The 25,914-nt window shown below is 34.8% G+C and overlaps 2 protein-coding genes across 10 annotated transcripts in view; one reads left to right on the forward strand and one right to left on the reverse strand.

Moving 5' to 3' along the window:
• The window catches only part of LOC106873536 (rab11 family-interacting protein 4A), a 108,604-nt gene extending 83,029 nt beyond the window's left edge, over nt 1-25,575 (reverse strand). For 6 of the 9 annotated variants that reach the window (XM_089353829.1, XM_089353828.1, XM_052968867.2 and 3 more), the window contains exon 1: nt 24,972-25,567. In XM_089353829.1, the coding sequence (XP_089209955.1) occupies nt 24,972-25,145 (174 nt within the window). In that variant the 5' untranslated portion in view covers nt 25,146-25,567. Of the gene's footprint in view, nt 1-24,971 lie in introns of all 9 variants that reach the window. The other 3 variants (XM_052968868.2, XM_052968865.2, XM_052968864.2) reach the window with 2 other exon arrangements.
• Nucleotides 3,605-4,474, forward strand: LOC149135045 (biogenesis of lysosome-related organelles complex 1 subunit 2-like). Its single transcript, XM_089353830.1, has one exon. It carries the CDS (start codon nt 3,608-3,610, stop codon nt 3,992-3,994), a length of 387 nt encoding a protein of 128 aa, XP_089209956.1. The 5' UTR covers nt 3,605-3,607; the 3' UTR covers nt 3,995-4,474.
• Nucleotides 25,576-25,914: the final 339 nt, after the last annotated feature.

Here is a 25,914-nt window from a genome sequence, read left to right on the forward strand (position 1 = left end):
ATGAATTTGTCCCTTAGGCTGTGGACAGGGAGCTTGAACTTGCTATTCTATTCCTACAAGACAAGGCTGCTCATGCTCCAAGGAAGTCATTTGTAGTCATTTGCACTGTACTTCAACAGACTTTACCCATATATTCATTGCAAACGTGAAAGGGTCACTGAAATGGAACATCCAACGATAAATCCCCTCTCTGGCCTGCACCATCTTAGAATGCTGAAGATGCAGGAGAGACTCTCAGACTGAAGCTGACAACAATAAACCAGAATGAGGTTCCTGAATCTGTCAGAGAATGGCAACTTGTTCAAAGCCTCTTTAACTAGTATATAGATAATGAATCTATAAAGTATTTGCAAAATCCAGCCACATCACTGCCAGGTCTCCTAGGTTCTTACAGCTTCCTCAATCAACTGGGTTACCACACCTAAGTGTTCTAAACACATGATATCTTTAGGAGACCTTTCTGAATTGAGGTATCAATATAAGAATTCCTCAAGAGGTAGACTGTCACATACTTAGCAAGTGTTGAAGAATATATTCCCATCAACAAAGTAGTGAGATCATTCTAAAATAACTAATGATCTTTGATTCTTCCACCTTTGGAATTCACTCTACTAATAAGTCACCTTGTCTCTCTTCCAAATCACTCACAAGATTCTCCAGAGCCTGTGGAGTATCCTTAGGCAGTTCTTATACACTTTATTAAGTACTCCACTTGATTCTAGGGCAGAACCTTGCCTTCTTGACTACCTGGTTTCTGTCTTAACTCACAGTGGTCCCAATTTCACGCCGAAGATTATGGTAAGCCTGTATACAGCAAACTTTTGAGATGATAAAACACTAATGATTACAAAAATTCTATTAGACATCAGAAAGAAAAAACTATTCTGGACAATTAATTAGAAAAAAAAAAGGTTTACAGAGATCTTTTAATGGGAAAATAAATAGGAAGAAAGGAAGAGGAAAACCAAAATTGACACATATCAAGAATAGGACATACTGTGAATGAATAAGGACAATACAGGAAAGACCAAGATAGTGATCTATGTCATTCAAACTTCCTGTTATGTGTGTCAAATATGGTTGTGTGGTTTATAAATTCACTTCCAATTACATGGTTTCAGGTTTAGCCCTATTTTGCAGGACCTTAGATAAGTGCCTTCTAAATCACTAAACCAAGCAAAGCCTTGTGAATAGCTTTGGTAGATGGAAAGAAGTCTGATATATATGTGTTTGTGTGTGTGTGTCACACCTTGACTTAACATCACTGAATAGTTGTAAATAAGTATCACCATCATACAGGCAATGTTATTTGTTTACAACCTTCTGTGAAAACATGTCCAGTTACAGTGGAATATTTCCTTGCTTGGAAACAAGAGAGAGTTGGCTACAGGAAGGGCATCTACTCATAGAAAATCTGCCACAATGAATTCCATCTAATCTATGAAACATGGAAGCATGGACATTACAATAATAAAGATCAATGATCCAATCACATTACATTTTATATCATTGTCTCACTTTGGTATACCATATAATAACGATTGAGTGGTATGTTTATACCACTGTCTCTCTCTGATGTTAAGGAGCTTCAGTCATATATCAGTGTTCTATTTGTTCCATATAACATCAATGTGACCCAAAACTGACATGTGATACTGAATGATGTTCATTAGACAATTTTTCTGTTTGTTGTATCATCTAGGTAAATGTAAAGGTGACTAATACTGAAAGATAGTAAAATGTAAAATGGCGTAAACAAAGAACATTGATGTGTAACACATTTCAAAAGATCATAGATATACATCCACTTAGATATCTGAATATAGATACACTTGCAGAAAAGATAAAAACTGTAATTGGGACAATCAATGCTATTATTCTAAAGCAGAAAACATGGTAATGACTGTAGTTTCCATAGCTGTTCAATAAATCAGGTTAACAGAGACAAGATACAATTTTATATAAGACTACTCTGAAGGTTAAGTAACTAAAAAAAAAATGAAGAAAACTCAAAGCAGGGTTTCTGTGGCCATATTAACAGGCATGAGTGCAACTATTCTGATAAACATGAAGGTTATGGCTACTGTAGTACACAGAATGGCAAAAGAGTATGCTATTAGTTTTGTGGTGAAAATATTTTCCATAAAAGATTTTTCTGGAAACTAGTGACCTAGTTAATTACAAAAAAAAAAAAAGTCACAGGTGATGCCCTTCCGCATATGACTCAGCCTTAATAAATGAATAAATAAATAAAACAAGAACTAGAATAAGCTTCAAGGAAACAGGCAAATCTCACTTAAAATGTCTAATCATTTCTATTGAAATCCATCACAATATGTATAATATTTAACAATGCAGTTTTTAAAAATTTCTTCCTGTTGTATTTTATAAGAAGACAGTATTTATGCATGAAATGATTTAATAATCACTTTTATCAGCATAGCAACAAAATACATTAGTGAGTAACCTAAAATTTCTGTTGAATAGTAATAACTTGAATCTTTTTAGACACATTGATTTAATGTAAAATATATACCTTAATTGTACCTTTAAACACACTTATATTCCATTTGTTATAGTTTGTAGCAGTTCATATTACTACTACTATATACTATGCTAATACTAATATGTATTTTTGGAGCAAAAATAATATATCATTATAAGTGTATTCCAGTTTTCAAATAGATGTACTGTATCTTTACTTGTTGTAAGAGGTAACTGAAAGAGTCAACAACAGGAAGAGTATTGTGTTATAAAAAAACTGTCAGAGAAAATTCATCCAACCATTGTCAACATGGAGAAACATGTAAAACAACATTATTGTGAGTGCATGTGGGTGTGTACGTATGCTTCATATGTTTAAATAACTCCAACATGATGTAACAATCTTCATTTACATGGTTGTCAGACAAGTTTCTTTTCTAAATGATCTAACAAATTATTCTATTCATTTTTAATGATCTTCTAATGATGACCTACAAACATATCCTGCTTAAAATAGACATGTTAAATGTGATATAAAAATACAACTATTTTAAAGCATTAAATGAAACTTAGCTTGGCATGAAATACAGGGGTTGATTATATATAGATATTAATAATGATATATAATTGTAAGATCCAGGATGTAGGTGTAGGAAGTTAGTAAGCTTTGTATAGTCTGTAGTAGGGTATAAAAAACAACTTTCAGGAACAATAATAGTTTATTGACATAGAAGGTTACAGGTTTTTCCCACAAGCTGAAAAAAGTTTTTTCATAGTTCATGGTTAGCAACTAGGATTGCTATGAAAGTGAATAAAAATCCAAATTGAGGGAATGGAGCAGGTAAAAATCAAGGCTACAAATGATTCCTAGATAGCAGAACCTCAGAAGTAATAATTACTCAACTAGGAGTACTTCACTAGCTACTCATTAGGCTGAAGATACCTTAGTTAAAATGAAGGTTGTTGGTCAGGAGATCCCAAGTTAACTTGTTGGAGATGTAATTTAAAATGAGTGGTGAGGCTGGAAGAACGGGGTGAAAAAACAAAATAGAAAAACATATGTATGAAGAAATAAATGTTGTGATAGGCATATGCTTTTCTGTTTTCTTCATACATGTAAATAATGGCAGGCCATGAAAGTATGAAGAGTAAAAAGGACCAAGAAAATCGCATGAAAAACGAAGACGAAGCTAGCAGGATGGAAGATAGCAACAAGGTAGAGGACCTGTCAGAATCAAAAGATGAACCGCCAGCTGATGTAGTGCGCCTCTGCCAGGAAACTATGAGTAAAACTGCAATCTATTTGAGGGGTGAACTTGAAGGGACTGCTGAGGAGTACAAACTTTTGGAGCAGATGAATCAAGTGACGATCAATAAATATTCTGAGATGAAACATATTGCCATGAATATCAGTCGTGCCATGGTTGAACTGGACGACAAATATCGCAGTCTACAACCATACCTGGATCAAATAGACCAAATAGAAGAGAGTGTTAGTAATCTGGAGTAAGCAGCCTACCGACTGGATGCCTATTCTAAGAGATTATAATCCAAGTTCAAAATGCTCCAGAAACGATGAAATGGTGATCTGTCATGGGTGTAGGCACTAACAGTCTTTCTGCTTCTTTTTAATTCTCATCTTTTCATTTAACCAAAACAACTCTGTGATGTCTCCATTTGAATTTACTAACCCTATTGAGGCTTGGTTTACAGCCCTAATTTAATATACTTCTGTTATGGCTTCCTTTGTTTTATCAGTCAAACAGTTTTACTGTATATTTAATTCTACAATCCTTTCATGTCATCATAATGACTGATAATATAGGTGTGTGTGTGTGTGTGTGTGTGTGTGTGTAAACAGGTTGACTTAGCTCCTCATGTTATTTAAAACTGGTCATGTTTTTTTCACATTCACAAAACTTTAATAAACACGAGGAACTAAGTCAACCTATTACTCAATAAATACAATTCCAACTATATGTATTGAGTACTTCCATTTGTTTGTTCACTCATTTGTATATGTATGTGTGCTTGTGTGTGTGTGTATATATATATATATATATATATATATATATATATATATTCCTACACTCTGAATGGTTGGCGTTAGGAAGGGCATCCAGCTGTAGAAACTCTGCCAAATTAGATTGGAGCCTGGTGTTGCCATCCGGTTTCACCAGTCCTCAGTCAAATCGTCCAACCCATGCTAGCATGGAAAGCGGACGTTAAACGACGATGATGATGATGATGATGATGATGTTTTTCTATTTTGTTTTTTCACTCTATTCTTCCAGCTTCACCACTCATTTTAAATTACATCTCTGGCAAGTTAACTTAGAATCCCTTGACAACAATGTAACCTTCATTTAACTAAGGGATCTTCAGCCTGATGAGTAGCTAGTGGAGTACTTATGTTCCAAATACAAGCTTAGATTAAATTAAATTTTCAGTAGCTGTGTGGTAAGATGTTTGCTTCCCAACAACATGGCACTTTGGACAAGTGTCTTCTACTATAGTCTTGGGCTGACTAAAACTTTGTGAGTGGATTTGTTAGATGGAAACTGAAAGAAGCCCACTGTATATATATCTGTGTGTATGTGTGTGTGTCTTTGTGCATGTGTTGTTGCCCCAACTGCTTGACAACTAGTATTGGTGTGTTCACATCTCTGTAACTTAGTTGTTCCTCAAAACACGCTGATAGAATAAGTACCAGGCTTCACAAAAAGAAAATAAAAAGCACTGAGGTTGATCTGTTTGACTAAAATTCAATGTGGTGTCCCAGCATGGCCGCAGTCTAAATATTGAAACAAGAGAAAAACAAAAAGATGGTAATGTTAAAGCCACTGCATTATTTCTCCCACTAGACATAATTCTACTTAAAATATTATCGTGAAACATTTCAGTACATGACATTTAATTCATATTTGGTATGTTATGATGTGATTGAATTCAAGCAAAGTTAATTATACAGTTAATCCCAAGTCACAAATGTCCAGCTTATGAAAATCCATAATTATGGGCCAACATCTGTGGAGCCTACATAAAAAATTCAATAGTTAGTCAAAACAAACAGGTAGTTTATTTTGTAAGGCATATCAACATACTAAATGCTTCAGTGGTTAAAGGAAGGAAATGTCAATCCATTAGCGTTTTAAACTAGGTGACATAAACACTGCATATTTCCTGTTCAAGTGATAGTGAAGCATTAAGGAAAAAGACTGTCTATGATAAAGTGGAAATACCAATGAACAGTAGAAAAGCATTAGGTTATATATACAGGTGATCCAAGATCAGGACAATGTCGAAAGAAAAAATGAGAATAACTGAACGTGTAAAAAAACTGTGTGTAAGTAAAAACATATTGACTAACTGAAAAGTATGCTATTAAAAAAATTTTGTCTTGAAAATTTATGATTTTTTTTCACTTAGCCCCTTTTATTTCTGTGGAGAGACTGAGAAGGTCATTGCTGGGATTTATTCACAGTGATTTAAAAAAAGGTTTGTAAAAAATAATTTATTCTAACAGCATACTTTTTATGTTAGTAAATATGTTTTTTGTCACACACACGCTTGGTGTGGTGGGGGTGGAGGAGAATTAAAAAATTTAAATTACAAAATCTTTTTCTTTTTGTTGCTTAAATCCCAGCAATGGATCATCCCTGGGTTAAACAAAACTGTGTGCTATTTCCGCATTATCATTCCATAAAATGTATTTTTTGTGGGGAGAAAAATATTGAAAAACATCATTGCATGTCAGAGTGACAAAGAAACAAAGACAGTACCAGGTAGTCAAAAGAAAATCTACCTTAAATCACATCTTTTCATCGGAAACTATTTTTGGATATGTTTTTTTTTTAAACCAAAAAAGGCTTCTCCCATTGTTTTGAAGTGCATTGTGCAAACAGAATTGGCCAAAATCAGGTTGGAGGCAGGGGGGGAGGAAGGAGTGTGAGAAAAATCATAAATTTTCAAAAGTTTCCATCATTTCCAAGGGTGTAGTGAAAAAAAAATTGGAAAAATCCCTGTCACAATGAAGAAAATCCAACTTATGTGGGCATCCTGATCCAAAACTCTGCTATTCAAATGACAATGATTAAAGGCCGTCACAAGCTTTCCATACATGGCTAAATCGTGACCTGTTATCTGTAAGGGGCTCAGTTTTAATACACTGGTAAGGGATATAAAACTGAATCCTTTCTATAAGTTTGGAGTTTTATGATACATTTAATAGGTATCCCTGTAGAACTCTGAAGAGAGCCAACATGCACAGTTTGATCATGCAAAAGCCCACCTTTTGCTTGATCATTTTCATATCAAAATATATTTTTTCTAAGGACATCTATATATCAGTTGAAAGCTCTGGATGCGAATTTTCTTCGCGTCTACTTTTGATCAAAATCAAACTCCTTCATATCATGCCAGGTCATCTCAAACACCCTAATATTTCCACTTATTCATAATGTTTGTCCCAATGTTTGATCAAGCAAAAAGTAGGTTTTTGTGTGGTCAAACTGTGCTCATCGCCCCTTCTATGGAGCTCTACAATGATACCTATTAATAGTACCATTTCTTCTATTACATCATCCAATTAATGTCATCATCAACATTATCATTTTAATGTCTACTTTCCATTGCTTGTATGGGTTTACTGAGGCAGATTTTCTACATCCAGATGCCTTTGCAGTCACCAACTTTTACCTGTTTCCAAGTAAGGTAATATTTTCCCATAGATATATTTTTACAGCATATCGAGAATTAATATCACTATTTGTATGGCATTCATTTACAACAATCATTCAATGTCAAAACAAGGGGAGACACACACACATGTATGCAATGGGCTTCTTTCAATTTCCATCTATCAAATCCACCAACCTGGGACTATAGCAGAAGACATTTGCCCAAGGTGCCATGCAGTGGGACTGAACCTGAAACTATGGTTAAGAAGCAAAGTTTGGAGGAAATTTGCTGTATTAATGGAAGCTAATAGGAAAAGTGTAAAAAAAAAAAGAAAAATTCTTGGCTCAGTCAAATGCAGATAGTTCAACATTAATTCATACAAATGAACTCCCAAGATAATTTGAAAGAGTAAGATGCTTTAAGGCTAATATTCTGCTCAGAGGAAATATTAGATGAAATTCTTATAATGCAAGATCATTCTTTATACACATTTAATCATGAATCATAGTGAGGCAGGAGAAAATAATTAATGAAGAACTTTTAGAAGTTTATGCCAGTAGCAGTAAATGGGTTTCTCTTTAAGTGGTTGTTCAACAGGTAGAGAAATCTCCAAATATATGGAGACAATGAAATTGATGTAAATGGAAGTGTTTCTTCAGATTCTTACCTAAATCCCTGTACTGAATCAATATTTCATTCGCTATCTGGCATGAATTATTTTGCTTAATTGGATTTAAAGGAGGCATATCTTCTACTAGAAATTATTTATATCCTGAAGTAAGAGAATTTTTTTACAATAAACAGACAAATTGGTCTTTAATTTGGACATATCTTCTGTAAGAAATTAAAATGTCAATACTATGTGTTAGAGAGTAACTGAACATTTTGGAAATAACATCGATAATGTTTCTGTTTACAAAATAATACATCACAGTAGTGCTTAAACAAATTTACTTACAAAGATAGATAAATCATAAAAAGGTTGAAATAAATAAGTGTGGTGATCAATCACCAATCAAGCTAAATTTGTGTTAGAGATTTATAAATTGTCTTTCGGTGAGAGACAAAGGGTATATCATTGTTTAAGAGTGAGAATTGTGGATGTAGAACTGCCAAAGAAGCAATTCAAATCTTTTCTCAGACTTGTTAATTTCTATGGAAGACTTACAGACCATTATTCAGATTGTATATCACTGCTTGCATCAGTTTGTAAACATGGTATCTCATTTTTAAAGGCAGTCAACAACAAAAGACATTTGAACATAAAAAGCTGATGTAAGTATCAAAGCCAGTAGTCCATATTTCTAATGCTGCAAAAGAGTTACCTTACATGATCGATGCAAATAAAAAGGCTGTATCATATATGTCAACAGAAAGAAAATACTCAAAAATTAAAAGAAAAGTCTTACTCTCAAAGACAATGGCACTTTTGGCTTGACTGAAAATTTTTATTGTTCTCAAATAAGCCACTAGAATTATCTAGATAACTTTGTTTCCCAAAATTAACATTTGCTTCTATTATCAAATGAGCCTTATAACCAACATAAGTTGATTATGAGTATGTTAAAGGATACTCAAATATCATATGTTGATGTACAATTGGAATTCATTAATGATGTTGGTTAGAATAGAGAGGGTCATGAAAATGTATCTTTTCATCAGTCATGCAAAAACTGATGTCATAAAATATGAAAATATAAAGTTGGAAACTACCAATGTTATTTCACCACGGAGGAGGATTTGAATGTTAGAACTGCAGCGCTGGCACAGAAATGTGTAAGCTTCAACATTTGTTCCTCAGAAGAGGAGAGGTTGATAAAACAGCCAGACTTGCTATCTTCAATTCAGTTTCTATGCCAATCTTCATCTATGGTCAAGAATGGTGGGTAATGACTGAAAGAGTATGATCATGAATACAAGCAGTCAAAAAGAGGTCTTCTGAAGTTACTTGATGGGGTGCATAGCTTGGAGATCAAGGAGTAATTCCAGAATGAGCTGTTCTCTGCATTGAGAGGTCACAACTCTGGTACTTGGACATGTAGTTAGAAACATAGGAAAGGACTGCAACACAGATTCTTCAAGCTAAGCAACTGGTAGGAGACCCAGGGATAGACCAAGAGTGAGATGGTTCGATACTATCTATTGTCTCAGTTGATCATGCTTGGGAATCCAGAAAGAAAGTGTAATTTTAGTTGTGTCTGATGGAGGAAGTGTGCAAGGACTCTACCTCATAACCCATCCAGGAATAGTGGGCAGTAAAAATGAGTAGATGGATAGATATTTAGGATTTTTAATAATAATTGATGCAATTTTTCTGTTGCTGACAGACAATTGCAGTTATTAAGCTAACAGTTGAAAATGGTATAACCTGTTTTGAAACACAAATGATAAAATGTGTGCATCATGATGTACATTGTAGCTCAACACCAATGAGGAATTGATTGAAATAAAAAAAAAAGCAATGTGACCAGGTTACAATATTTGATATGTGTCAGAATAAAACTAGGATTACCTCACACAATGCACACATAAATTAAAAGGAAATTAAGCATGGATACACTTGCATATGAACAACCCTTATGTCAAGAATTATGGACTCTTCTTAATATTTATGATGCACATCCTGGACGGCCAGAAGTAATGATATAATAAGAGAGAGGGAGACAGATATTAAGAACTGTGTTTGCTTATAAATTTTGAGATAATGACTTATGTACACAGCTTTATAAGATATGATGTAAACTCATGAAAATGCCTCTGTACATTCCAAAATCAAATGAAATTGCTGAAAGACTGGTCACATTTTTGAGTTATTGGAGAATTCCTCACTCAAAAAACCTGTTTTGTTCATCTGTTTTATTGGGCAGATGAGTACAATCACCAAGTACAGTGTTTTATGAAACTGCAGTTCCAGTTTGGTATCAATGCCAGAATAAAAAAGGGGTAAAAAAAAAAACCAAGCCACATTTATATGCTATATTTATATAGCAAACAGGAAATAAGACAGCTGTGATTTTTAAGGGCTGAACAGTGTATATTAGGTCATGCAGAGCAAATAATGACACAAATATTGATAGTGATCCAAATACAAAAACCAGTCTCTCAAGTTTTGAATGATATTCTAGAACCTATAAATAATGATTGATTTGACAACTGTTAAAGGACAAAGATAGCAATTAATATTAAGCAAGGTTCTTGAATAAAAAAGAAAAAACGTATTAAATCAATCTATTTTTAGGCTACATGATGTCATTGTTGTGTTAATACTATCACATGTGCTTTGTGTGATTGCAAGAGATTAGGTCTGTTTAAGGTGGCAGCTAGTTTGACGTAACAGCTTGGTTATTCAGATAGGTAAAACTTCTGACTGTAAAGGATTGTATGTGATTACGACCATATTTGAATAAACACTATAGGACAGGATGATTTTTATACTGACACATCCAAGTACACACACATTACATCACTCTTTCAATTATAAATACTGTAGCTACATTTATCATTTTTACTACTTGCTGTCAATGTGTTCAGACTTGCTTTCTTATTGATCATGAAGATTATGGATTTACTAAGTGAAAGTAAATTGCAAAATATTTCTTTTTGAATTTATCCTCATACAGGAAGTCTTTTGATAGCTTGGAAGTTTGCTCATAGGAGGTTCAAAAAAAAAAAAAAGGTTAATTTTCAGGCATTGGGGGTGGGGCTACACACACATATATATACATGCACACAACATGGTGATGTAGAACATCTACCTAAACAAAAAAATAAGGAAGCTGAACATAAACAATTAATATGGAAACTTAAACATAAAAAATCACAAAGAAAACTAACAAGAATAGTTTAGCAGCAATTGCACTTTCAGAAAACAAAAAATGTATGTTGTTGCTGTTAAGTCATTATTAAAATTCTTCACATCAATGAAAAATTAATTACACATTTGACAACACTGCATTTTGCCAAATGAAAATAATTTTGGACTTTTCAAGTCAGCAACAAAAGTGCAGGTCTGGCCTTGTCCTTTGTTGATATTACCTGCAATTGATAAGCAATAAATACTGTTTAGATGAAAGAAAAAAGTTTGGCTACACTATGTAATGAAAAAAAAATGTCTTTGCTTTAAAACATACAAATAAAGCTAAGTAAATAAATATTTCCTATGTGAAGCAAAGGTCTCTTTTATGTAAGCTGTAATGTTGTGTTATGTGTTGTAAAATGTGTACGAATGGATAAAAACAAGAGGAGAGGCAAGGATGCCTCTCTATGTGGTAAGATTTTCAACAAGTAGTATATCATTCAATCAGTTAAGAGAGTAAAAATATAATTATACTAAAAACCACAAAAAACCTTGTGAAATACAGCTACTCAGAGTTTCCTGGCCAAAACGGTAATTTATTTCACCATGTATCAAGCTGGTAAAACAAGACAGTTTAGCTGGGTGGGTATCTCTATAGGTTATGATAACTCCATCCTTCACACCAAGACTACAAAATGATTCCAGAGCTGTGCTCCATAAAGGATATGTAGAGAAGGGTTATAACACTGGTCATGTAGGGCAGAAAACTTAGTTGTGTCACATGTAAGGGTCACGTGCATGCAACACAACTTTCTAGCCTTAAGGTCTTGAAAGGCAAATGTGGAGAGAAAGCAACTAATAGTAGCTGATCCTATTCAAACAACTTAGATAGTTGCATCACTGGTTGCAGCTACAAAGATGACTAAAAAATTCACTTCATCCTCAGTCTCGAGCTATCATCACTGAATATCTGCCCATGTTGTGCCACATAAGTAAAGAATTAAGAGTTGACATAATCTTGTCTTTCACAATGGCCCTTGTATTTCTTCTAATTTATTGGGCGAGATGACTATGTGCAGATATGTGACACACTCTGTCAGCTTGTCTCTTTGCCCCATCCTCAGTTTAAAACACAGTACAAGTAGACTCACCCCACTTCATATAGGAAATCTCTCTTTACCTATCAGAAGTTACCTCTATTTGTATAATAGCTTCAGGCAAACACATGTCTTCGTTACAGGGTTGGCAAACAGTTTTCCTTTCAGCAAGAATGTCAATATTCATTGTTTGATATTTGCAAGTAATACTGACAAAGGAGGACAAGGCCAGACCTGCACTTCTATTGCAGACTTGAAAATTCCAAAATTCAGGTTCCCTTTCCATCCATACTTACTCTTATGTGGGATAGCTTAGCTACTCACCCCCACTACTACAACGTAACACCCCCTTATCACCCTCACCATTACCATTCTGTCCCTATCTTGTTCACAAACACCTGATACTAATTCCTTTCCTTTCTCATGTTCTTCCCACTTCTCTCTCCTGATAGTATCCACTTTATTACTTTCTCTACTACCATGCTCTCACAACTATAAATCTGTTGCTCATCATACTTTACCTCTCTTTCATCAACCTGCCTAAAATAATTCAGCTCTCTCTCTCTCTCTCTCTCTCTCCCCCATCCTCCTTCAGTTAAGGGGACCCCTTTAAGTCTTTCAATCTTTCAAGTTTTATGGTGACTTCACTAGTGCAGGTACCACAAAAAGAAAAAAAAAAAATTCCAAGTATGCTTTGTAAAGTGGGTGATGTTAAGCAGGGCATGTAGAAACCATGCCATAGCAGACATTAGAACATGACATATTTCTCAAACACATCGGATTCTGTTGAACTACCCCAATCCATACTAGTATAAAAAATGGATGATAAATGATGATAATGAGGAAGATTCAAATAACATTTGAGAACTAAGAATCTGAAATTCATAAATGTGTGTACAATTAAAATCTCCAGATATCAAAGGGCTTATAATGTCACAACTAGAAACACGTTAAAAGGCATTCTATTCACTGTCAGTAGATAAAATGTGTACATAACTAGGTTGAAAAATTAAATCCAGCATTACCAAATCTTCATGCAAATATTCAATTCAACTATGTTTCTAAACCCAAGATAGCAACAATATTGACAAGTTCATGAAATTAGCTAACAACTATCATACAAATCAGCCATACAGTTTCCTAAATGAGAATACTACAAGTTCTTTCATGCATCATTCATATCTGAGGTATCTATCTATATAGTGAAAGGGGTCAGTTACTTTGAAGAATAATAACTTCAAATTTTGGCATAAGGCTAGCATTTGGTGGGATGGGGACCAGTTGATTACATCAACTCCAGTACTTGGCTAGTACTTATTTCATTGACTCTGAAAGGATGAAAGGAAAAGTTGACCTTGACTGATTTTAAACCTGGAAGAAATGCTGCTAAGCATTTCAACTAGTGTGCTAACAATTTTGCCAGCCCACCATTTTTGATGAATAATATTGTAGTAAATAGAATGAAAACAAAAGTAACTGAAAATGAAGCCTAACTATGAAACAGACATGAACTTTCAGAAGTTTTAGTGAATCTTTAAAATAGTATAGGTGTCCTTGCTGACATCACATTTAAGTTAACAAAACAGTAACTACACACTAAACCCTTTTGATACCAACCTGCCTGAGATTGCCCCTTGTTCTACGCTACAAACTTCATGTTATAAAGAGAGCTAAATTAAAATCTTCCATCAAAATTCCATTTAATTTATGTTCCAAATATTAACCTGAAGACAAATACACAATCATTGTTTAACATCCGTTTTCCATGCTGTACCAGTGGCATGTAAAATTCACCATCAAAATGTGGCCAATGCCAGTACCCCCTGACTGGCTCCTATGCCAGTGGCATGTAAAAACCACCATCCAAACATGGCCAATGCCAGTACTCCCTGGCTGGCCCTGTGCCGGTGGCACGTAAAAAGCACTATCCGAACGTGATCGATGCCAGGTCTACCTGACTGGCTCCTGTGGAAGATAACTTTGCCATTTTAGCAGTAGTTTAAGGATTCATCAAAGAACTCCAGCAAGGATGTTCTATTCATTGCTCTCCATAAAATTGTATTTTGTTTGAAACACTTGATTCTTTATATGGTGTAAAACTTCACATAGGTAGTATTAAATGAATAAGCTTAGTGGACAACATCTCTGAAAGCTATATTCTTTGTAATAAACTTGTTGCCACTTCATCAAGAAGGAAATGAAGATATAATTTATCTATAATAATATTCAGATAATGTACAACTGCCATTGTAAAGCTTTAATGAATCTTAACACAATGTATTAGTCTTATTTTCATATTGAAGTTCATATGGTTAGACTTGAATCTAGTTCAAATGAGCAAAGTATAGAAGCTACCCCACATATCAGTAAATATAGGTACAGGCAAGACTGTATCTTTTACTTGTTTCAACCACTAGAGGCATAAATAATCTTGTTGACTGATGGCAGAAAAGCATAGATGTTCACGGCTCATACTTTGAGTAATCAAAACATTTCTATTGTTAATTTTTTCCAGAATAAAATCAATGTTTCTGAAATCGGCCATTTTTTTTCAGAACAACCTAATATCAATCTCAGCCTATCAAATGTTGTTACCCATTGCTGATCACAATGTGCCAACCAGTCGAGAATCAAACTCACGAGCTTGAGTGCAACAGCCTAACCACCAGGCCATGTGCCTTCATGTATGGAAACATATGTATGCATGTATGTATGTATGTATATATATATATATCATCATCATCATCGTTTAACGTCCGCTTTCCATGCTAGCATGGGTTGGACGATTTGACTGAGGACTGGCGAAACCGGATGGCAACACCAGGCTCCAATCTAATTTGGCAGAGTTTCTACAGCTGGATGCCCTTCCTAACGCCAACCACTCAGAGAGTGTAGTGGGTGCTTTTACGTGTCACCCGCACGAAAACGGCCACGCTCGAAATGGTGTCTTTTATGTGCCACCCGCACAAGAGCCAGTCCAGGGGCACTGGCAACGATCTCGCTTGAATCAATATAATATATAATATAGATCAATGGTGATTAATACTGGCAAGAGATCAGACAAGATATTTCCTGAGATCAAGCTGACTGTTACCAAATGGTACCAAGACGGTAATTCTCATGACACCAAAGGTCTCCAAGAGTTTTCTTTAAAACTCATGCTTTAAGACTAAGGAAGGACACAAGAGTGGAATCTGTCAAATGCAATCATTATCATCACAACTGCCAATATCATCCACTTTTCCATATTAGTGTAGATTGAATACACTGGCATGAAGGCAAATTCTTACACCACTTGATTTTGAATCAACCTGTTGGGAGAGGTGGGGGACACACAAAACCCCCAGAGCCCTCTTCTTATGTCTTTCTCTCTCCCAGATACCTTTTACTGCCAGTACACAGCAGTTTACATGTCCAAGCACCTACCTCTCCTGCATAATGCCTAACCATATTCTTATCTCCCTCGTCCTCAGTAAAATGTTGCACATCTAATGGTTGATACTGAACACTTCTGTTCAGCAACAAATATTAAAGAACAGGAGATACATTAGAAGTACAAGCAGACACACCTGCACACAAACAACACATCAAAAGTCTTTGGACACCACCAAAGAAGGTGAGTAGATCTCAGTTGGAAGAAATGGTAATGTAGATAGTTCATCTGTGCCCACTGCAACATTTGACATCATGGGAATGTAGGAATGAAGAAAATAAAAAGACTGTTAAGCACATAAAATTTCTAAATTTCCTAAAATTACTTATGAGTTACTAATTATATATATATATATATATATATATATATATATATATATAAGTATATATAAATGCGTGCTTATATGCATACCACTTAAAACTAGTAATGTTGTTGATGTACTATAACCTGGTGGTTCTACAAAATTCACATTGATAAAAATAAGTACCAAACTTAAATCCTTGAAAGTAATTTCCCAGCATGGTTGCAATCCAATAAACAGTAAAAAAGGAAATGAATAAAAATATTAAATATACCATACTTCATTAAATTTATTAATATCATAAGTGTAACAATTACTTCATGACATTTACAAATATGCTTGACACAACCTTGTCTTTAGTCCCACACTCACTCCTTAACTTCTACATTGTTCTAGTACGTGTAGATATAAATATGTAGTAGTTCCTGTATGAAGTTAGATGTATGAATGTTACTGGTGACATGTGCAGAGCGAACTGCATGTTGTGTTTATCCTATTTTTTCCTCTCACTGTATGTCTGTATATTTGTGTGTGTGTGTTTTATATATATATATATATATATATATATATATATATATATATATATATATATATATGTATATATATATATATATAGGTGAAAATGCACAACAATGTTAGAAAATTGTCATAATCTTTTTAGAAAGATTAAAACAAAAACTGGTGTAATATTTCATTTACATATATTAAATCTTTTTACCTTATATTCCAACTGGTTTCGCTCATCAAGAGCTTATTAAAGGAAAATGAGAAAGTAGCTACAGCAATAGAAATATATAGAGTCGAAACTGTTGTGGGTGGATAGCAAATTAAGTGAAAGGCTATTATTTTTAAATAGTAAGGTAAGGAGTGTTAAGTCTGGAATTAAATGACAGGTTAAGATTTTTTGAACAATAGACTGACTCAGAGAGATTGACAGACACATACAGTAATGGAAATCAAATAGATAGATAAATAGAGGTGAGAGTGTTGAGGTTGGGAAAAGACTGAGGGTGTCAGTTTAAAAGATAAGGAGTGGTTAGTTGAATTTTGGCTCTAGGTAGATTGTAAATATTTAAGTACTTAGTGGTCATCTAGCACAAGCTAGAAAGAAGGATATGTAGATAATTTTTTAAAAAAATTGAATATCCTTTATATGATATACAAAGACACACATTCATAGATTAGTGATATATTGTATACATCTAACTAGTATGTGAATATATGTATGCCTACATGTATGTTGGTGTTCTTTCTGTTGTAATTCACAGAAATCATTTGTCAGCCATTCAAATGGAATTTATATTTCATAATAAATTGTCTTTGTTCATCTGTTGTTACTACATGGCTGAGTTTGAGCATTTGTAAGGCAATTCCATTCTCTTACATATTGCTATATGTCCACTTAATGGATTTTAAAACATTTTTCAGTACTTATCTGTTTATATACCTTCATTCTTCTGTGTAGTGATACGCAAGTCTGTCCAATGTAGTTTTCCAAACATCAACATGTCATGGCATATATCAAATTTTGGGAACTGCAAGTGAAGTCGTCTTTCATTGTAAATACTTGTTCATCCTTAAGTTTGAATTTCGAGTCTTCAGTTAAATACAGACACAAAACAGTTTGTTCTAACACATTTAGTAACCATGGGGTCAAGAACCCCATGATTGAAAACCTTTGCCTAAGTTGGAATATTTTTCCCAGTCTTTAGACTGTTTTTGCTCTTGATTTACTCTTTTACTCGTTTCAGTCATTTGGCTGCGGCCATGCTGGAGCACTGCCTTTAGTCAAGCAAATCGCCCCCAGAGCTTATTCTTTGTAAGTCTAGTACTTATTCTATCAGTCTCTTTTACCGAACCACTAAGTTACAGGGACGTAAATACACTAGCATCGGTTGTCAAGTGATGTGGGGGGGGGGGGCAAACAGACACACACACATGCATATATATATATATATATATATATATATATATATATATATATATATATATACATATATATATATACATACATATACGACAGGCTTCTTTCAGTTTCCATCTACCAAATCCACTCACAAGGCTTTGGTTGGTCCAAAGTTATAGTAGAAGATACTTGCCCAAGGTGCCACACAGTGGGACTGAACCCGGGACCATGTGGTTGGTAAGCAAGCTACTTACCACACAGCCACTCCTGCACCTATTTGTTGATTTTCTAGAATTTTTTTCAATTTTTGATGAAGTGGAATAAGCAAGCTACTTTGTATGTATCTTTAAAAACTCTTAATATGACGTAATTCATTAGTATTTTCATATAAGAGAAAAGTTTGTGTAGCTAGACTTGAATCCACACTCGCAGTGAATTCTCCAAAAACTAAAAAGAATGCAAACACAGGCAAATTTATGTGGTTAAAAAGCAAAGGATAGCATCTTGGATAAGAGTGTTCAGTTATGACTTCAAATTCATTAATGCTTTGAGTGAAATTTGGGAGTTTAGGATGAAATCAATTTCATCTAGCTTCGATGATTTCAGATCACCCCTCAAATCCTGAGCTACATCTTATGCTGCCATACGTCATCTTTAAAACCTTCACATATCTGCTGTCAAGACCCCCACCACCACCACCTTTGTCTGCCATTCACTATGTTCACCCCTTTATACTTCTGAATACCATCACTATCATTGAACATCTCTTTCTTCTACACTCTCCCACCCTGCACATCACCTCCTTATGTTTGAGTTATCTACAGGTTTATTATACTACTGCTCCCCACCCTTCCACTTGTCATCTCCTCCTCAAAACTGATATTTACCATGGACCCCACTTACACCCTTGTTCGTCATTTACTACATTCACCTCTAGCCTCATCTCTAACCATCTATCACTCTCCTCTTACACCTTTACGGACTTAACCATCCACCCTTTCAAATACTCTGACCATATTCTCGCTTACACTCACCTCCTTGTACCTTGAGATTATGATGACATCTCATCACTACCATCTTAATCTTGCTTTCCAGCTACTCAGTTACCCTTATATAATGTGGGATAACCACATATCTCCTCTACAGTAATGCTTTTCCCTCTATCATACTTTCACCTCTCAACATCAGGCATAATGTCACCTCCCTCTTTACAACCCTACCCCCACTTAGTTGAGGGATGCTTCTTTCTTCTTTTGTCTTGCAAGTTATTTGGTGAACTAGTATTAGGAAGGGCATCCAGCTGTAGAAATCATGCTGAAGCAGACAGTGAAACCCAATAGTCCATCTTGTTGAATCCTGTCAAACCACTTAGCCATGCCGGTAGGGAAAATGGACATTAAATAAAAACAATGTGTGTGTGCATTACACACACATACATATTAAACTTTTACACCTCTCCATGTAAAAGTTTAAAAGAAAAGTATTGAGTACTTCTTCAGTTTAATGTTTTTTATATATAACTTGACTTAAAAACAAAAAATATAAGAACCTGGTATCTTCAAGAAAATGGCCTTGCTCAATATAAAGAAAATGAGTGGGTATAATCTTCATATGCTGTACCAAATATAACCTTAAGACACACCAGAAATATAGTGGAACCACTGGCAAACTAAGAGAGAATGTAAGCTTTGTATATCAGATACATTGGAGTAGTATATGCAATGAGCACCAGTAATAGATTCTCTTAAATGCCTGGATGGCTCACAAGAATCAGTTGATAGCTTTCGCTGTTGAGATGTAATTAGTAAGAAAGGTGGTTGTTTGGAAAGTATAGTAACCAGAGTAAGAAAAGGTTGGAGAAAGTTCAGGGAGTTACAACTGCTGTTGGCAACAAAGGTCTTTTCTCTCAGAGTGAATGCTGCACGGAAGTGAGAAATGGGCTTTAAATGCAAAGGACGGGAGAAGACTGGAAAGAAATGAAGCTTGCACACTCCATCAGATGTGTGGTGTAAGTGTGCATGACTGACAGTACAAACGTGTTGAGAGAAAATCTTAGCATAAGAGGAATCACATGTAGTATGCAAGAAAATACTTCATGGTATGGACATGTAATGCATATGGATAAGGACAGCTGTAGAATGATGTGCTGATCACTTCATGAGGAAGGAGTGGTGGATGCTGATCTCAGAACTTTGAATCTCATGGTGAAGATGATAAAGGACCACAGTGACAGCAATGTCATTGCTACCAACTGTTTACTTGTTACTTTATTTGAGTTATGTTTCTTAGCTTTAACAAAAGCTATCGGAATTGGTTTGAATTCAATAAACTCAATAAAATTCTTTTCTTTTGTTCTTTAAACTTCACTTGAGTAATATAAAGTTTGCAAAATGGAAATATGAAAAAAAAAAAAAATTTTACTGTAACATATTTCCAAATGATCATTTAATAGGGTGCCTAATTTGCTGCCAGTGTATTTGCGTGTCCTCAAATAATGAATTTCCAGTCTGGCTAATATATATCTCTTCAAGATTTGGGCATTTGATACAGTATATTGGATTTCTGCTTTTACATTCACACTTGCACTTGTAAATATTTTCCTGATGGTTTTTGTGTGGATATAATGACCAGCATGCACACATTGACACATACCACCAATAATAGTCATTGCAGTTAGATACTGTGAAGTGTTCTCGCTGTTTAGATCAAACTTTGTCTTTGTCAACAAATGAGTTTTTTGGTTGTTTGCTTTGAACAAGAAATCTATTTTCTTTTATCTTTTACTTGTTTCAATCATTAGACTGCAGCCATGCTGGGGCACTGCCTTGAAGAATTTTTAGCCAAATGAATCAACCCCAGTACTTATTTTATTTCTCTTAAGTCTAGTACATATTCTATTTGCTTCTTTTGGTGAACCACTAAGTTATGGGAATGTAAACACACCAACACCAGTTATCAAGCAGTGGTGAGGGACAAACAGATACAAAGACACACATATATACACAATGGGCTTTTTTCAATTTCGATTCACCAAATCCACCCACAAGGTTTAAGTTGGTCTGAGGCTATAGTAGAAAGCCCTTATCCAAGGTGCCACACAGTAGGACTGAACCTGGAACCATGCCTCTTACCACAGTCATGCCTTGGTGACAAAAAAAAAAAAATACCATAATTAAATGGATTATATGTCACTACAAGTATTATAAATACTATAGGTATTTGTTTTGTAAGTTCTATACAATTTTGTTTAAGTAGGGGCAGATATTTTTGTCTGAGTGAAAATCCTTTTTGTTTTGGGAATCATTCTTGTATGACATTTACATCATCAACAATAGTACAAATTTATCTGGTTAGACAGTATGGATGTTATGCTTTATGTGTTAGGTGATATGATCTGAAGATCAGGTATTGATGTATCTTTATAATTTATATGTTGTGATATTATTATCATCACTATTTTGAGAAATGGTAATTTTGTGGTGCTTGTCCAAATTAGAAAACAGTGAGCAAAAAAGAAAGAAAATCCGTCTTCTGAACACAGTACCATACTTTTCTTCTACTTTTTTGATATAGTTTTGTTCTAAGCATCTCATTACCAAGTTTGCATATACTAGAGCAAATTTGATTATCATAGCTGTCACTCAAATCTGTAGTGTTTTCCATAAAACAGCATATAATTAAGACTAATAGCAACTAACAAAGTCTATGATACAATCTACTAGGAATTGGTTCCCTATGTTTTTTTTTTATTGCTGTTATTCTTAAATCATGAGGGATATATGTAGAGGCTTACACGAATACAGGTTATGTCAAAATTAACCAACAACGAACTCAGTTCTGTTGTTTGGATAGGTAAATGGTATTACTGAGAGAGTGTTTATATCTGCTCATGAGTACATAGGAACCTAAACCAATTAGCAAGAGAAAAAACCCACAATCATCACTCACAAATGAGTCTGACTTAGTAGTATGTACCATGTTTGTGCTAATTGTTTTAGGTGTATATGTAGTTATGAGCAGATATATATTACATACACATTTGTAATATCATTCTATTACTCACTGGATTGCAGCCATGCTGGGATACTACTTTGAATGATTTAGTTGACCAAACTGGCCCCAATTTTTAAGTCTGGTGCTTGTTCTATTGGCCTCTTTTTGCCAAATCAATAAATTACAAAGACATGTACAAAATTACATCAGTTGTGAAGCAATGAGGAACAAACACAAAGAATGGCACACACATGAGTTTCTGGTTACAACTCCAAGTTGACTATGAAGCTTTGGTCAACTCAGGGCCATACCAGAAGGCATTTTCCCAAGGTGCTACACATTGGCACTGAACCCAAAACTACAGGGTTGCAAAGAAATATATATATATATTCATATATCATCATCATCAAATTAATGTCCACTTTTTAATACTGGCATGGATATTTGTGATTTCAAATCTCACCAGTTTCCAAGCAAAGCAATATTTCCCCATATGGTCAAACATATTTTCATGGAAGATTGGAAATAAATGACAAAATTTGTTTACAACTAGGCATGACATCAAGACAAAGAGACACATATATATAAAAGTCTTCTTTCAGTTTCTGCCTACCAAATACACTCACAAGGCTCTGAGGCAACAGTAGAAGACATTTGCACAAGGTACCATAAAGTAGGACTGAACCCAAAACTATGTAGCTGGGAACTTCTTAACCATACATCCATACCTATGCCCAAATATGTTGGTAATGTGTGTGTGTGTGTGTGTGTATAAAATATGTATACTTAATAAGAGTTTGACTCAGATCTACATTACTTGAAGTTTCATGGGTGTAGAAGACATTCACATCATTAGAAAGAGTGAAGAGAGTATTACTCTCCTGTGTGTGTGAAAGAGAGAACAATAAAACCAGTATTAAATTAAAGTAGATATCTATGTATTGTACTTAATATGAATACATCCATTGGACAGCAAATTATTGTGGTATTCATCTAGAGAGAACATCGCTTATGGACGTATTCTGTATAAAAACATTATACATATCAGGGGAGATGAAAATCATCTAGCAAGGGCTACCGAGAATATCAGATGCATTTCGGCCTTGTTGCGCTTAATCAATATCCATCCACGTAGTGCCCAAATAAAATCTAGGCACTGTAAAACTCAAATTTTAAATGAATTTCAACTCGACGCTCCAAGATTCGTTCTTGTATTTTCAAAACCAGTCCTTTTGACAATTAAATGACATGTAACCTAGTATTTTGACCAGATTCGTACATTGTTCCATACAATGCCAAATGATGAGTTATGAACTAGCAACCTTCCAACCTCGAGACCAACTTTACAACCAACTCAACCATTGTGAGTGAATCGGTGTTAATCAGCTGATAACGCTCTTTTAACTTACTAAATATTGAAAACGCCTCATTTGACAACATAAACTAAATATTGAAAACGCCTCATTCGACAATATACAACATTTAGTCATCTAAGTTAACAGAATACGTAGATTCTCTATATTTTTACAGACTTTTAAAATTAATATCTCATTTTATTTGAATTCTAGGGTAACCTTGCAAAGTAGACAAGCTTTTCATTGTAAAAACAGTTAATCCATACAATAACATCAAAAATAAAATTATCTTCTGTACCATAAATATACGCATGTAACAATCTCGAAGTAGAAACACATTAACATCATACAAATACTGTGTTTGATTTTCTTTTAAGTTGTGCTCACATCAAGAATGTTCACCGTTTGTTGCACGTCCGTGAAATGGTATTCAACAGCAGGCTGACACGGGCGGAAATATGACAAGACATTTCAGCAGTGACCAGCCCATTTTTATGGACATCGAGCACTACTTCATTCAATGCGTCGTTTTTTTTTGGGGGGGGGGGGGATCATTTTATTTTATTTTTTCTTTGGAAGCGGAAGATTAGAGTATGAGTTGAGCGAGGGGCTGGCTGTTATTCCTAGCAGATCGAGCGACCATATAGAGGCTTTGTCGTGTACTGTATAAGGCAGTAAAAATACAACCTTACCTCTCGAAAATTTAAGTATGAATTGAAATATATATATATATGCATTGTTATACATACATACATACATACATACATACATACATACGCGCGTGTGTAATTTGGAAGTGCACAGGAATGTGAAGGTTATCACATTTTGTAGTTTTGGGTTTTTTTTTAAACTTTTAAACGGGTGAAAGTTTACAATTCTTATTTATCTAATTCCATGTATTTTAATTTCCCTTTCATTCAAAGAAGAAAAAACTATTTAGAAATATTACAATCCTGAAACTATATTTTAACATATGAAATAAAATCTGGCACTTAGTACAAAAGTATAAAAGAAGACTATGTCCACCTTTATAAACTGTAAAAATAAAAATAAAACTTCTAAATATTTCCTTATTTCTTTCAGCAACAATTAAAAATTACTTTTGACAGTTGTTGTTTAGCCCCAAGTCAGCGCAGGTCGAGAAGACCCAGACCTATGATCAGACGGTAGGGTACGATATGATGGCTATTTGACAGAGAGAATTAGAGTTTTTAACATTTGGAATACATTTACAACTTCTGAGGTGAAGGGGCGTCTTCTACTTTTTAACAGACTCTTTTAAAAGACAACCAGCCTAAAAATAATGACGCTAAATTATGTTTGTTTTTATATGTCAACTAAATTAAAAAAGGATCGGTCTGCTTTAAAGTAGAGATAGTTAATAATCAAAATAAACCATGTCGACGATCGTCGTGAGGTTTCCGTTAAAACTAACCTAGACGCTTGCAAAAAAACAAAAACGAAAAACAGAAACTCCACTTTATTCTTTGCACACACTCAATCAATGCAAGTGTTAAATCGGATAATTCAGAGATAAGATACACCTGAAAAGTGATGTAAGGACTTTTATTAAATAAATTATAACGCCACCAGAGTAATAAAACGTTGTGAGAAAATTATTAAAAAGAAACTATTTAATGGTTATTACTTGCTAAAAGATATGTACAGTCGGTTAAATAATATTTAACCAACTATATGAATAAAAAAAGAAACGAGAAAGAAGTGGATATTTCGATGAATCATACATATTCAAAGATTATCAAAAAAGTACATGACACTTGTACAGCTTGTTAATTGATATTAAAAATACAGATGAAGAGAAATATCTTTCTCTAGTAACACTGAACAGTTCTATTCTTGGATATATTTATTATATTACTTTTACTTCTCCATTTAAGACACACACACACAAAATAAACAACTTACCTCACTTTCTCCCTCTCCAAAATGTTCGCGAATCAAGTTTTCGAAATGCTCGATTGTAATGTATCCATCGTTTTTCTCATCACACACTTCAAACACAGTCTTAAGTCTGTTCAAAGATTCTGAACTACCGGCGCTAGAAATAGTTTGGTTGTCCATATCATGTATGCATAACATTGGGTTAACGTGCTATTACTAAACAGTTGTTTAGCCAGACACAGCAGCTGCTGCCAGTGATGGCTGTTTCCGTTTCACTACGTACCTAATCGACAGATTCCGCTATCCCATTATTATGACGACACCTCATGACGACAGAGTGCCCACTGATGTTCACAACGAAACGGAAATAAGCGGAGAGTTCCGGAAGATATATTATTTACTCACTAGTTCACAACCTTTAATTACATATGGTCCAATATAAGGTTTATTTATACTTCTGAGATCTTTTTCGACGCGACCTTTCAGACATGAGATCTCACTTCACCCGAATAATATAACGTAAGACAGTTACATACCCACGCGTAACAAGAAAACAACACGCGGTACTACTAAAGCAGCACGGTCCCGAACGCGCAGCTGTGTAGTCGCGTGTCCGCGCTAGCTAGTCGTGAGTGGTCGATCCTAGCCCTGACCCTGTCCCTAACCCTAACCCTAAACACGTATTCATTTGCATACGCGGGTTAGGGTTAGGGACAGGGTCAGGGCTAGGATCGACCACTCACGACTGGCTAGCGCGGACGCGCGACCGCGCGCTCGGGACCGTGCTGCTTTAGTAGTACCCAACACGCAACTGGAACCCTCACTATAAATACTAGCCCTCGTCGTTATTGTTGATACCACCAGATCACACATCCACAACAACAGTTTCTGTATGTAAAAGGCTAGCCTTCCTCATCAGGAGCAGAAGATACTTCCACTCATTATTAACCCTTTGTAAAGCGCATGT

Source organism: Octopus bimaculoides, chromosome 6 (genome assembly GCF_046866305.1).
Source record: "Octopus bimaculoides isolate indiv1 chromosome 6, ASM4686630v1, whole genome shotgun sequence".
In the NCBI taxonomy this organism is placed as follows: domain Eukaryota; kingdom Metazoa; phylum Mollusca; class Cephalopoda; order Octopoda; family Octopodidae; genus Octopus; species Octopus bimaculoides.